The sequence below is a fragment of the Oxyura jamaicensis genome, chromosome 1 (genome assembly GCF_011077185.1).
Source record: "Oxyura jamaicensis isolate SHBP4307 breed ruddy duck chromosome 1, BPBGC_Ojam_1.0, whole genome shotgun sequence".
In the NCBI taxonomy this organism is placed as follows: domain Eukaryota; kingdom Metazoa; phylum Chordata; class Aves; order Anseriformes; family Anatidae; genus Oxyura; species Oxyura jamaicensis.
The window spans coordinates 78,319,279-78,334,386 of record NC_048893.1 but is presented as its reverse complement, the minus strand read 5'-3'; the positions used below and the strand labels follow the sequence as shown (position 1 = coordinate 78,334,386).

General features: G+C 40.5%; 1 protein-coding gene across 1 annotated transcript; it reads left to right on the top strand.

The window, feature by feature from the left end:
• LOC118157971 (killer cell lectin-like receptor subfamily F member 1) lies at positions 1-12,329 on the top strand. The gene is made up of 7 exons (XM_035312520.1): positions 1-1,442; positions 6,894-6,992; positions 8,241-8,372; positions 8,957-9,108; positions 9,881-9,996; positions 10,502-10,652; positions 12,299-12,329. Exons 1-6 carry the CDS (start codon positions 1,379-1,381, stop codon positions 10,629-10,631), a joined length of 693 nt encoding a protein of 230 aa, XP_035168411.1. The 5' UTR covers positions 1-1,378; the 3' UTR covers positions 10,632-10,652; positions 12,299-12,329.
• Positions 12,330-15,108: the final 2,779 nt, after the last annotated feature.

Here is a 15,108-nt window from a genome sequence, read left to right as displayed (position 1 = left end):
TAGGCTGATCTTGGCCAGATGTCAGATGCACACCCAGACACTCTTTCACTCTCTCACTCCCACTACCCTATAGGATAGGTGAGAAAATAAGGTGAAAAACTCATGGATTTAAGATAAAGCCAGAGAGAGCACTTATGAGTTACTTTTACAAGCAAGACAAACTCAAGTTGGGGAAAAATAATTTAATTTATTGTAAACTAAAATAGATTTGGATAATGAGAAACAAAAAGATTAAAACACCTTCCTCCCACTCATTTTTCCTAGGCTCAACTTCACACCTTCATTCCCAATTTCAACACCCCCTCCACCCACCCCCCAAGAGATGCAAGGAAGGTTGAGGATGGGGGATTATGGTCAGCCCATGACAACTCCTCTCTGCCACTCCTAACTCCTCACACTTTTCCACTGCTCCATGGTGGGTCTTCTCCTCAGGCTGCTGGAGAATCTGTGCTCTGCTGCTTGGAGCACCTCCCCCTCATTCTCTCACCTTGGTCTTCACAGGGCTTTTAACCCCTCACTCCTCACACTGCCATGAATGAATTTTAAATTTTCTTAAGTGTGTTTTCCCAAGGGGACTACCAGCTTGGCTGAAGGACTCAGCTGTGTCCTGCAGTGCATCCATAGGAGCTGGCTTTGTCTGGCACCGGGCAATCCCCGACCTCTTCCCACAGAGGACACATCTGCAGCCCCATGTTACCATTGCCTTTGCACCTACACCCAACACAATGATCAACACTGTGACCCTTCAAATACAGCTGTTGCCAGCAGAATATCCTTTGCATCAAGGTGCTACAAAGGGGCAAGGGGCCAGGAGCATTAGAGGTCCCTTGGGCCACCAGGGCAAGGCTTGTCAGCCAGGGCCTGTCCGTCTGCCCCACCAGGAGAAGGCACCTGGGGGGCACCAGGACAGCCCCAACCCTGACACCAGGCACGTTCCTGGGAAGGGGCCAGGGTAAGGCCTGTGTATGGGACCATGGGTTGGCCTGGTTGGGCAGAGCATGGTTGTGGGGAGATGGCCCTGGATGGCCCTGCTGGAGCTTCGTTGGGGCAGGGGCTGATGTAGGGTCCTGAGTGCAGGGGATCCCAGTGGGTGAACAGGTTAGAAATATCTGAGAAGGTTCTGAAGTTTTCAGAGAAAGATGGAGGACTGAAAAAGAAGAAAAGAAAAAAAGTTCACTTGTCAGTTCAGTTATGCTCTTTTAACTGTTACGTTCCTTTTCATGGTCCCGTGACTGCATGACTTTATGCTTAAAAGCATAAATGACCATCCACTGTCCCCTTCCTGTTTATAACACTTGTTTGAAACATTCACCGTAACTGAGTTTGACGCTAACAGTCATTTGCAATCAATAGGAAGAAGTGATAAAAAGACCTTGAGATGGAAAACGAAGAGGGTTACACAGAACTGAATTTCAAAGCAAGGAAGAAAAACTCCAGTGCAGGTAAGCATATAAGTATATATATATCCTTCTATATTCAGACATATTTGAGTTACCATAAAAAAATCAATCAAACAAAAAACACTGCAAACCTGCCAAAATTTAAGTTGGTGTTGCTAAGGAGACAATGGTACATGGCTATATATTGAGAAACATGATGGACAGTAGGTAAGAAGTACCACCAGGCTTGGGGTGTGTGTTGACAGTCCCCGTACAGGATGGAGATTAGAAAATGGAGGTATGGGAGGAAAGCATATAGCAGTAATTGTCAGCAAGCTTCCAGTGGTCTCAGCTCATCAGCTATTTATGTTTTGTCCAGTATTTTTTTTTTCCTCCAAGAATCACGCCCAAGGAGAATCTAAGAAGAACTTAAATGAACACTTTAAGACAGTAACTTACTGTCCAGTAAGCTTTTTCAACAACTTTTGGAGGGTTTTGTCAGGAGCAGCAGGGGAGAAAGTACAAAGATAAATGCTGGAAGGCTTTCAAGATCACTTTTGCTAACCTCTACTTCTTTTAAATGATGCATGGGAGGAAGACAACAAATATCAAGTCCTCAGAGCAATTAGACATCCAGGTTCCAAACAGTTAATTAGCTATGAAGATAGGTTCTTGAGAAATTCTGGCTGCACTCTTACATAAGAACAATTTTTATCAGGAAAAAAGTGAAAGCCACCTTAAGTTACTTGGTGTAGTAGGACAAATTCTGTGCAATTTTACTGACATAAATTGTGCCAGTTTTGCTGTTATTAAAACTTATACTGAGAGTCTGTTCCAACTATAATAAAAGTACATGACCAGCAAAAGTGAGAGAGAAATAAATGGAAAGCTGATAATAAAACATAATATTTATTTAATTAAAATTTTTAAGTGGTCTTTAAATTACTTATCAGAATGCAAAAGGATGTTGCTGTAATGGAGTAGGCTGAACATTTTCCTTTAAAAGAAGCAGAAAGTTAGGCAAAGTGTATGTGACCGAATGTACATAATAGTATGTGACCATAAACACACAGAACATGTAATGACTAAGTCAGTTTTAAAATGCTCATCATCTCCCTGCATGACTGGGTATCTTCCCAAAAGACCACCGCAGGAGCAAACAGGCAGAACAGAAAGACTTCAGGCGAACAGCTTATGGGAACAGTGGTTCCTTTAAGCCTCCTTCAGGCCACATCCACCTGCTCCACTGTGGGCTCCTCCATGGGCTGCAGGGGAACTGCTGCTCACGGGCTGCTCTGGTGTCTGGATCATCTCTACTTCCTTCTTCACTGACCTGTGTCTGCAGGGCTGTTTCTCTGTACATTTTCTAAGTCCGCTCTCCCAGCTGCTGTTGTACAGCAGATTTTTTTTCCCCTTTCTTAAATACACACTCACAGAGGTGCGACCAGCATTGCCTACTGGCTCTTATCTGACTTGTTATAGCTTCTGGGCTTTTCTCACAGGCCCCACCCTTGCAGTCCCCCTCCTACCAAAATATTGCCACATAAGCTCAATATACAGTATGTGAGCTAGATTTAGACTAGACACAGACTAGTCATATTAGCATGGTATCTCAGAAGTGAATTTGCTGGAGTGGTTAGTACTGGTCAAATGCCCTGTTGGCATAATCCAATGCAATATTGACACCAGTTCTTGTAGCAAAGAAGAAAGACCACAATGTAGAGTTCCCCTTCCTCCTCGCAGTCACATCTGGTCTTGGCAGTGGTGCAAGCTGCAGAGGTGTCCTGAGAAGCTGGGCAAACACTGAGCCATTAGGTTGTGCTTCACTGTCAGCAATGTAACATCACCACTACCAGAGCTCAGTCTGGGTATCTGTGCAATAATCTGAGTATTTACACAAGTCACTTGTTACTGTTTTGCCTGCAGTCCAGCCATTGTGTAAATCATGGCAGAGATAAGATTAGATATCCTAGTTGCCTTTTTGTTGTCAAAATCACTGCACAGTACCCAAGAAAGAAGGAGAATGCACACATATGCATAACCATAATATATGCTGCATAGTCAGTGAAAAGAACTGTATTCTATTTACGGAATATGTGCTGTCTAAATAGGGTGGGAATAAAAAAACAGTGGGGAATAACTATGTGAGTATTTAAAGAAAACTAGTCACATATACAGAATTTCCCGAGTAAGCATGATTGAATGGACAAATGAGGAAAAAATGTTTGACCTTTGTGCAAAACTGATAGCTAGAAACCAGTCATGAAGCAGAAGTGTTAGAGAAAATGAATTTATCCTGTTGCACAAAGTTCAATAGTCTTTTCATTATTTGAAATGCAGCTCCATGCATTTCATTTTTGAAATAATAGTGTTGCAGCCGAGAACTTTTCAAACAGCTAATTCACATCTGATCAGATCACCAGTATTTGAAATGTAACAGTTATTAAAGGATACTTACAAAAGATACTTCCTGATGTAATTTACTAGATGCAAAACAACATTTTTATGAGGTAAAATATTTTCCTACGCCATTTTCTCTTCTGAATAGGTTAATTTCCATGAAATGGAAAGTCATTCTTCTGTTGTTCTCTGACTTTATTCCAGGACCCCAGCTCAGGACAGAAGAGGGTAAGGAGTGGCATTGTATGTAATGGAGGGGCTGGACTAGATGGAGCTTCCAGTTGGTGATGACATGGTAGAGAGCCTCTGAGTAAGGATTAGGGGTCAAACAAATTAACAGATGCCATTGTGAGAGTCTACTATAGGCCACCCAGCCAGGATGATGACACCTATGAACTGTTCTTTAAGGAGAGAATAGATAATCCAGATCAGCCACCCTTGTCCTTTTGGTGACTTCAGCTTGCCAGATGTGAACTGGGAATACCCCACAGCTGATGCAAACAGGTCCAGGAGATTTCTAAAAAATATTGATGATAACTTCTAGGTACAGGTACTAAGGGAGCTGGTTAGGAAAGGTGCACTCCGAAATCTGTTTCTTGTGAATAGAGAGGATCTCATGAGTGGAGTGGCGATTGGTGGCCATCTTGGCCATAGTGACTGTGAAATAAGTAATCAAATCTAAACTATTTGGTGAGAGGAGAACTGCCACCAGAACTTCAGCCCTGTATATGGGGAAAGCAAGCAGACTCCCATATGGAGTTGCTCAGGGAACTGGTGAGCAAGGTCCCCCAGGAAACAGCTCTCAAAGACATTGGTGTCCATCAGTGCTACTCAGTTTTTAAGTACCACCTTTTATGAGCACAGGAACAGGCAATTCCAAAATATTGGAAGTCAAGCAAGCAGGACAGAAGGTTGGCTTGGCTGAGCAGAGATCTTCTTGTAGACCTTAAGCAGAAAAAGAAAGTGTATGTCTTCTGGAAACGAGGTTGGGTGACATGGAAGGACTATAGAGATGATGTTCACCATTGTAGGGAGAAAATTTGTGTGGCCAGGGCTCAAGTAGATTTGAAGCTGACCAGTATTGTGGGGCTTTTTTAAAAGGCTTTTAAAAATATGCTAACAGCAAAAGGAGGACCAGAGAAAACATTGGTCCATTACTTGATGAGGATGGTCAGCTCACAAATAGGGACGCAGACAAAACAGAGATGCTTAATGCCTTCTTCGCCTCTGTCTTCAATACTGATGGTGGGCTCTGAGTTGGAGGACCATGACTGTGGTAACAATGTACTTCCAGCCAACCCCAAGCTTGTGGAGGATTTGCTACTCCACCTGGATGCATATAAGTCTATGGAGCGTGAAGGGATTCTTCCCAGGGTACTCAAAGAGCTGGCTGATGTCATTGCAAGACCTCTCTCATTTTTCAATGGTCTTGAAATTCTGGAGAGGTCCTTGCTGACTGGAAGCTGTCAAAAGTTACTGCTTTCAAGAAGGGCAAGAAAATAGACCCTGGTAATTACAGGTCTGTCAGTCTCATTTCATTGCCTGGTAAAATTATGGAGAAGTTTATTCTGGAAGTTATTGAAAAACACCTGAAAGACAATACAGTCATTGCTCACAGCCAACTTGGGCTCATGAGGTGAAGGTCCTGCTTAACAAATTTAATTTCCTTTTATGACAGGGTCACCCACCTAATTGACCAGGGGAAGGCAGTTGATGTGATGTTTTTGTATTTCAGCAAAGCTTTAGACAGCGTTTCTCATCATATCCTTCTGAACAAAATTACCAGCATACAGATAGATGAATCCATAATGTGATGGGCAAGCAATTAGCTGATGGGTTGGGCTCAAAGTATGTGAAATATGAGTCAACAGTGTGCCCTGGCAGCCAAAAGGGTAAACGATATCCTCAGGTGCATTAGGCATGGCATTGCTAGCCAGTTGATGAAAGTGTCTGTCCTACTCTACCCTGTGCTGGTGTAGCCTCACCTTGAGTACCGTGTGCAATCTGGGGCTTCACAATATAAGAAGGACATAAAACTACTAGAGAGCATCCAAAGGAGGGCTATAAGATGGTGAAAGTGTCTAGAGGGCCAGACATGTGAGGAGTGGCTGAAGCTACCTGGTTTGTTCTTCCTAGAGGAGACTGAGGGGAAGCCTCCTGGTGGCCTGCAGCTTCCTCACGAGGGGAGCAGAGGGGCAGGCACTGAGCTCTGCAGTCTAGGGACAGTGACAGGACCTGAGGGAATGGCATGAAGCTGCAACAAGGGAGGTTCAGCTGGACATTAGAAAAAGGTTCTTCAGTGAGGGGGTGGTTGGTCTCTGGAAGAGGGCTCCCAGGGAAGTTCATGGCACCAAGCCAGTCAGAGTTCAAGAAGTATTTGGTCAATGCTCTCAGACATCTGGTCTGATTTTTGGATGGCTCTGTGTGGAGCCAGGAGCTGGTTGTTGCGGGTCAGGTTGTTGCCAACTCAGGATATTCTATGTTTCTATGAAAAAATTATCCAAATTATAACACAGACTTTTCTAAAGGCCTTTGACTTGGCATTCAGTGTACATGTGATTAATTAGTGAGTCTGGTGCTAAAGAATTTAGCCCAAAGATCTACTGGTCCTTTGTTGATTGACAGTGTGGGTCTTCATAGCCCTAGAGCTTCTTTTTTTATTTGTACATTACATATTTGTCTTTTTCTTTGCAGCTGTTAAAAACTTCAATTCTTCCTTTTATATTTTTACTGTTTGTGAGGTTTTGTTTAGCAATGTTTGTTAAATGCTTGCTGTGACATGTAACAGTCATGTTACTTGCCAGAGTGATATCCCCCTGATATGAAGAAGCAGAAACTGGTAGCTGTTCCACTTATAACCTCAAATGGACTGGCAAACAGTGAAAACAGATTCACCAAATTCAAACCCAAGAAAACTTTTAATAAATTAATTTTTTAGAAACAAGAACCACTTGATATGCATGAGGCAACCAGAAGGGAAAAGGGAACAATCACAAAGCACATAGCAATGTGACAGTGAAGGATATTCTGACTGAATGATGTCTAGAGAAACGCAGATTTATGTCCTAGGTAGTATCTCATGCCATGTTTATAAAACCATCTTATTTCTTGCAGAATTTTCCTCTGAATCTTCAGCCTTGCGGTATCTTGCTGCACTCTCGGGATTTCTGAATCTTATATTTCTGGGAGCCGTGATTGCATTATTTCAGCAATGTGAGTGATCAAGTGAAATATTTTGCTTTAAATCCTGTGCAATTGGCAGGTGTTAATCCTCATCTTAAACAATTCTTCCAAACAGACTGTTATGATACGGTGACAAGATCACTCAATGCTTTTTACTATTGTGTTTCTAGTGAAGGTGAGAGGGAGTTATCGGTATTTTGAGGCTGTGGATCTGCAGAAGATCAGTGGCTTTCAGAGGGCTGTTGCATGTTGGGAGTTTATGAACAGATCTGGAGTCTCTCATTTTTCAGTCCCTCAGCCTGAGAGTCCCTCTTCTTCTTTTCCAAAAACTGAACAAATAACCCAGATTTCTAGCCAAAGAATTAATTTTTCAGTTTGTAAAATCACTTTTATTAATGAAACAGAGTTCAGTTTGGATATGTGGTATAACTGGTACCCCTGCTACCTCCTCCTCCTCGCATCCTCACAGCCAGTCTTTACCTCCTGATGCCCATCTTTGCCTGCCTTAAGTTTCAGCCAGTGCTACCTGACCTGCACAACAGGAAATGTGAACTGTACTTCAGGGATGGATGAGATAGGAGGCTGGAAGATGTTACATGTAGATGAAAAATACCTCTTTAAACAGAAATAAAAATGTGTGCCTATAAATGTATAAATGTGTAAATGTGGTCTTTCCACTGTCCACAAAGTGTATGCATAAGCACTGGGTCACTGCCATTACTGATCGCAGAGCTTAAATATGCAGCAAAAATGTATGTCATTATCCCTGGACATTTAAATTTGGCATCAGAAAGAAGTGTCTGCAGTTGCCCTGGACAAGCAAGTTGAACAAGGTGGTCATCAACAAGCATCTAAATACTTATCAGGGAGTCTAATATTAGTTTTCTCCTTCAGAAAATCTCAGCCTTATAACCCCAATGTCCAGCCTGCTTCCGGACATCAAAATCACTTTGCACATCAAAATCACCTGAGAATCTGGGAGAAAATGAAAATTCAGAAGCACTTCTGGGTATAGCTATATTGTTAATGGCAGTCAGCTGTTCTCCTTTTCTCTGGATGTGAGTCCTGCACTCTCACATCAACCCATTCTTTTCTGAAATTAGCTGAATACAGTGTTCAAGCACTAGAAAATCAATGGCACAGCCATGTTATTTGAGAGATGGCCGTTATACACCATGTTGTTAAAAACAAGTTGATGACACAATCTGTGCTGTCTATGGGAGTTCTTTACAGTTCATTTGTGAACTTTACATTAAAATGTTGGAGATTCTTGTCCAGGTGACTTGCTATCAAGTGATGTGTGGAAGCCCAGAGAAAATATTTCTGAAAGTGGCAATATCTCAGGGGAAGATCTCCATGGAAACAACTTACTGACTGCATTAAAGGAGAGTTTATGCATGAATACAAATGGTAAGGGAATAAAATCTTGTTCATAGTACCGTAAATGGTTTGAATCTCTAGAAAATATTAATATAAAAAACACCTGGATGAAGTAACTGACCTGCAGATTACACAATAATAATGTTTATATTGTTAAAGATGTATAAAGTGATCTATTTCAGAGTTCCATTCTTGGAAATGTTAGTTTAAGGAAGAAATTCAAGTGGCATAGTGATACTGAAGGTCTTTGTGACTTCTTTGTGGGTTCCATGGAAACCAATTGCACTACTCCCAGGGATTTCAGCAGAACAGGAATTTTATCTGTGGCTTCTATCCCAGTTTTTATGTAAACTATTTAGCATAATTATCTAGAGTTCTGAAATATTTAAATGCACAGAGTGATCCGTAATCCCTAATGACTATCCTTATTGCCACTGTAAAGCAGAAACAATGAGCTTTCTTAAAATGAAGTGTACCATCACAGTTTCTGCTCCACTCCCAGCTTAAAGCTTCTTTAATCTCATATTCAGAAGCCTCAGAAAAAGTGCGAGTCAATACTACTAGTATCAGTTGTAAATAAGTGTCAAAATCCATTCACCCCAAACTCTTCACAGACTCCAGATGTGAACTCTGCCCCATTGGTTGGAAGCTGCATTATGGGAGATGTTATTACTACTCAGAAAAAAGTGACACCTGGGAGAATAGTAGAAAGTATTGCTTAGGAAGAAAATCTGAGCTCCTGATTATAGAAAATGAGACTGAAATGGTAAGCTTGTAAGGCACTCTGTGGTTCAAATATTATTTTTACTTATACCCTGAGAATCCAAATATCACAGCACAGCTTTCCATGTATATTTAGAAGACATTTCTAATCCATATATGCTCATAAAAGACATTTTCAGTGGTAAATGCACTGATGATTGATCTCCGCATGTTAAGAAATATTTGTGTATTCAAAAAGACTAGTAGTCTAGATTTCATTTAAATAGATGTGATGATATGCTTATACTTCATCTCCAGCAAGAATCAGATGGAATTTGACTGAAGGATTCTTGCATGTTATATTCCAAATGAAACCTTTTCAGAGCTAAGTTGATATAAAAGCTGTTTCCTTTCTTCTGGGGATGGAACTATTTCTCTGTACTTTATACATTTTAAAATGTCAGTATTGGGCTGAGCTGGCAAAATAATCACCTCCTTCCTTGTGAGGAGAAAAAAAGAGGTACCTTCAGCTGCTATATTTCAGATCAGCCTGATCCTCATCTAAAATGTGCTAATGGAATGAACCCAGGGCCAGCAAGGAGCCAAAATTAGCTCCTTGGTTGCTCCACTTTCCAATGTTAGCCACAGTACAGGGGTATAATTGAGAGTCTGAACTAATTTATATGCTGTCTTTCCTTCAATTTCTTGGAGACATTCTCTGGAGTCTTTGGGCATGGAAGCCTTACTGTTTTTAAAATATTAGTTATCACTGCATGTTACTGGTGCTGGAGTTTTATGAAGTGCCATTATATATTAAAAGGCATACCTTTTTCCAGGATTTCTTAAATGAACTGAAGGATAAAGACATTGGCTTTGTTTGGACTGGATTAAGTTTCAATGAAGATGAAGGAAAATGGGTATGGCTCAATGATCCCAAACATCTAGGGCACAGGTAGGTTCATTCTGGAATCAATCAATATTGGCTTCTACAATGTATTCTCTACTTGCTCTGCTGAGGTTATTCAGCCATTACCATGAGAAAGTGACAATATGATGTCAGAAAAAGTGAGAATATGATGTCAGGTGCCATGCTCCAGTCAGGCATCTCGGCCTATCCTTATTTTTCTCTATACAGTATTCTGATAAAAACATGTAGATGAAAAGTGAAATTCGTTGACAGATTTCAGAAAAGAAACTGATTTTATTAGGAGGTGAGAATGCTGCATGAGCTTTTTTCTTCCAGCTATATTTCAAGTAGGGAAACAGAAAGGTTGAAGCTTACTAAACAAGCAAAACCTGTCTGCTTTGTCAGAGAATCAAAAGAATGACAGCATCAAAACAACAATAACAAAAATCCAGTCTTTTTGCTTTCACTATTTATCTATTCAATTTTTTTTTTTTTCCCCATAACACAAACTCCAAGATATTTATGACTGTTTCTTGTTTTGCTCTTGCAGTTTTACAATAAAAGGCAGGAAGAAAGAAGAAAAATGTGCTGCCTATAAGCTGACAGAAATGCATGCTGATAACTGCCACTCCCTATACAAGTGGATTTGCAGGAAGAGTGCAGTGTTTCTGCGGGTCTAAGATGTTTTGAAGTGAAAGAGAGTAGGTTCTTTGAAGATTTATAGCATTTTACAATGGGTAGGATGTCTGATGTAAAATTAAGGGGAAATTGTTGACCTGAATTCTGATGAATTAATGCATTGTTATTCTATTTGTGATTAAAATCCAGGAAGATTTCAGGCTTGTTTCTCCCTTCTTTTCCAGATGAAAGTATAAAATCTATGTCTTTGTGCACTCTGATGCACGGCCCCTTAAAGCTACAAAAACAAATTTAAGGAGTTTAAAGAGTCTAAGAGTTGTACAAACCACAGGTAAAATGAGGGTTTTGTATCAGCCTGGCAAATAGATCATACAGCAGGCCAAAAGTTGCTGCTGCTGTTTATTTTAGATGAAGAGGTTATAATTAGTACTATGCACTTAAATGTGCCCGCATATCTTACCACTGGAGGACCAACATAGGAAGTCAGCATTACTCTATGAAAGAGAAAATCAAAATCTAGTATTTTTTCAAAAAATTGTTTTCATGTACTTCATGCAGTGCTACAGAATTTGAAACTTAAAAATACCATAAATACCTCTTGAATTTGGATGTGAGATTCAATTGTCTGGCTTTGTTCTACTAGCACACTAGAAATGGCAAAGTCATATTTATGGGGCTACAGGGCTATCTATAATCACTCCACTATTGATAGTCCACTGACAGACAATTTTTACAAGTCAGATTTTTGTTTGCTTGTTTGTTTAATTTTGCAACCCTCCTACATCTCAAGGCTAATGATCATGATGGGGCAGTGAATCTCAGAAATATTTGCTCTTTTCTCTCCGCTCTAACCTTAAGATAACTTGTACAAGTCTGAGAGTAATCTGTAGTTCTTCATTGTTAGTATAACGATAACATACTAAGCATTTTAGTAGCCAAGAGAAACCAGTATAATGATTAAAATGATGACTGTAGGATGTAAAGCCAAGTTCCAAATTGCTGTAGTTGTGGGAGATCACTCTAAGAGGCCCTTCCACCAGCAATGCTGCATTTTGGATTGCAGTAGCAATGTGGGTTCTTTGGTTATTTACTAAATGTCCAGTAACCTCTCCCTTTATGGATTTTGAGCAATGCCAGGCTTTAGGTGTAAGAGTAGTGTGTTCTGACATGTCTGGCAATTATTTGAAAATTGTTGAAAATTGCTTAGCAATGCCTAAATGTATTGCGCCTAACAGCGTACAGTTGCAATGGTTTCTGTGAGCTGGGTATTGCTTCTGTGGGTATGATGTAAATAAAACCACATCCTTCACCGGTGTTACTTTACATACACATCTATTATCAGATAAATTATACACAGATTATATACAACAATTTGTGGACACATGCTGTACAGAATGTTATTATACATCTCTAAAACTATCTGGATAACTCCTTCACAACAACAAAAAACTTTTTTGTAATATTGGAACATGGTAGTACACTACTCATGTAGTTTTTGAAATATCTGTAATAGAGGAACACTTGGTTACCACTATGACCAGTTTTCTATCCAGCGCAGAAGCACACGCTTTTACCTATCTCTCTTATATCTCTGACATTATAAAACACTTCACAAACTTGCAATCTTCCCATCCCCAATGTTGTAAATGTATACTTAATAGCATACATTCTTTTTAAAATGTATTTTATAATTATTACAGAATCACAGAATCACAGAACGGCTGATGTTGGAAGGGACCTCTGAAGATCATCTAGTCCATGCCCCCTGCCAAGCAGGGTCACCTAGAGCACATTGCACAGGGTCGTATCCAGGCAGGTTTTGAGTGTCTCCAGAGGAGACTCCACTGTCGCTCTGGGCAGCCTGTTCCAGTGCTCTGTCACCCTCACAGTAATGTAATGTTTTTACATATTCAGATGGAACTTCCTGTGTTTCACTTTGTGCCCATTTGCCTCTTCCTGTCACTGAGCACCACTGAAAAGAGTGTCTCCATTCTTTTGACACCTTTCCTTCAGATACGTATACACATTGATAAGATCTCATCTCAGCCTTCTATTCTCCAAGCTAAACAGGCCCAGTTCCCTCAGTCTTTCCTAATAAGAGAGATTCTCCAGTCCCCTCATCATCGTAGTAGCCCTACTCACTGCAGTGGCTCTATGTCCCTCCTGTACTGGGGAGCCCAGAACTGGACACAGTACTCCAGGTGTGGCCTCACCAAGACTTGAGTAGAGGGGGGGGGGGGATCACCTCCCTTGACCTACTGGCAACACTCTTCCGAATGCACCCCAGGATGCCTACCATTGTCCTTCTTGGCCACAAAGGCACATTGCTGACTTACGGTCAGCAATATTATTAATATTATTAATATTTCTGATTGATTGATTAAGCTGTGTTTTATATAGCACTCAAAATATTGAGTTTTACAAGTACACACCAGCACATCCATGCATATATATGTTACATGTGCAAACATAGAGTCTTAGTCATAGAACAGCCCAGGGTGAGAGACCTGGAAAGATCATGACCACTATTATGAATGAGAGGCATGTTTATCTTCACTGAGAATAACAGTTTTTCTCTTGATTAGAGATGGGAACACCTTGTAATTGGTTCACTTTTTTTTTTTTTTTTCCCCATTATTCATTGTTTTCTCTTGATTTTATCTTCATGGGAATTGACCTAAAACAAAAAAAAAAGAGTATTATGCCTTTTTCCTTTCATATATGCATAAGCAACACCAAAAAGAAAGCAAAACCAGCTAAAACAACTTCCACAAAACAACTTTGATTCACATTGATTCACTTTGAATACTGGCAGTACCTTAGCATCAGGTGGACTTTTAGCCTTACACTGCTTTGTAGAAGGGTCATTTTCTGGACCAAAGTCAGCTTCATCATGACAGGATGTTTGGTAAGCGCCTCACAGGCTCAGGGGCCTGCACCCTTCCTTTTTAAGGGCTTGTATTTTTTCTACAGTGCACCTTTTGTACTTATGTTTAGTTTTTCTTTTAATTCCCTGATCTTCACCTACATAACCAGTCTTTATTCTAACTTGTTTTCAAGATTCAGCGCTTCTCCAGTTTTACTTTCTCTGTGTTCTAACTGAACAGGTTCCTAATTCAGATTTTAGTTTCTTGCTTTTGCCTTTAAAGCCTGAATTTCCTGATTGAGCTTATGTGTCACTGACCACATTGCCTATATGCTGGCTCATGTGATGTCTTTACAGGAAGGTTTGGGTATTAACGCTTTACATTTTGCAAACTCTTTGTCAACACCTAAGGTGGTTTTATAAAAACAGGTTGCAAGAGCTTGAGTAATCCCATTCCCCAGCTCCAACAGTTGTTATAAAATGGGCTGGAGCAAGATACTTGCCAGGAGCACAAGGTCACACATTAACTGCATTCATGGTATTCTGTGATCACTGGAGACTGCCATCCACAGACTGGCTTAACTCCAGTCTATGAGGTTAATATTGTTACTCAGTACCAGTGAAGGTCTTCTACACTGGAATAGGCTCCCTAGGGAATTGGCCATGACACCAAGCCTGGTGGAGTTCAGGAAGCATTTGGACAACACGGCCAAATATGGTTTGATTTTGGGGTATTCCTCTGTGGAGCTGGGCTCGATCCTTGTGGGACCCTTCCAACTCAGGATAATCTCTGATTCTATATGTGGTATTCACAGAGTTAACTCAAAACAATTAGGCTACTGTTAGGAAATCTGACTGCTAGACAACTGCTGTTGCTGCTAAAACAAGCTAAAGTCAGCTCTGGCCAAGGCAAGTACAGACAAATCCTGCATGATTAGATAGAAGCCTATCACTTTTTACTAGTAATGGGAAAATCACATTTACTAGGTTACAGGGCTGTCATATTGTTATTTTCCATGTTCTCTCACAGACTTTCTGCAGAACAGTGAACAGTCATTTCCTGTAGATATAATCTGATTATTATGTGGATATCAATCCCAACGACACATGGAGAATTGTACACTGCTTAAGAAAAGAAAAATTAGTGTAGCCAACCAAGTATTACTATAAAAAATGCAAAATAAACAAGCTAAACAGTGGAGAAATGAAAGATTATCCAAGCAGGATCTGTTTTATTCCTATCATAGGCTTTTGATCAAATTACACTCACAGCTTTTTAAACAGATATGCCATCTTTTTGGGGTGCTAAGTAAACCAGAAGAATACAAAACAGATTTCTCATACATATGAGGTAACTGGAGATCCCTCTGACTACTACAGTTTTATGCTGAAACCATGAAAGCAGGCTAAGGAGTTCTGATTGTTGTGGTTTAACCTGGCTGACAGCTAAACACCACACAGCTGTTCGCTCACCCTCCCCCCTCCCTCTCTGGGATGGGGGAGAGAAACGGGAAAGTGAAGCCTGTGAGTTGAGATAAAGACAGTTTATTAAGATAGAAAATAATAATGATAATAATAATAATATGTACAAACAAGTGATGCACCATGCAATTGCTCACCACCCGCTGACCGATGCCCAGTCCAACCCCGAG

Bases quoted from the DNA above. Each gene is read 5' to 3' on its own strand.
- LOC118157971 (XM_035312520.1), top strand. From the start codon at position 1,379: ATGGAAAACGAAGAGGGTTACACAGAACTGAATTTCAAAGCAAGGAAG. The intron at 1,443-6,893 runs GTAAGCATATAA...TATTTCTTGCAG, and splicing joins GAAGAAAAACTCCAGTGCAG to AATTTTCCTCTGAATCTTCA. The intron at 8,373-8,956 runs GTAAGGGAATAA...AACTCTTCACAG, and splicing joins TTTATGCATGAATACAAATG to ACTCCAGATGTGAACTCTGC.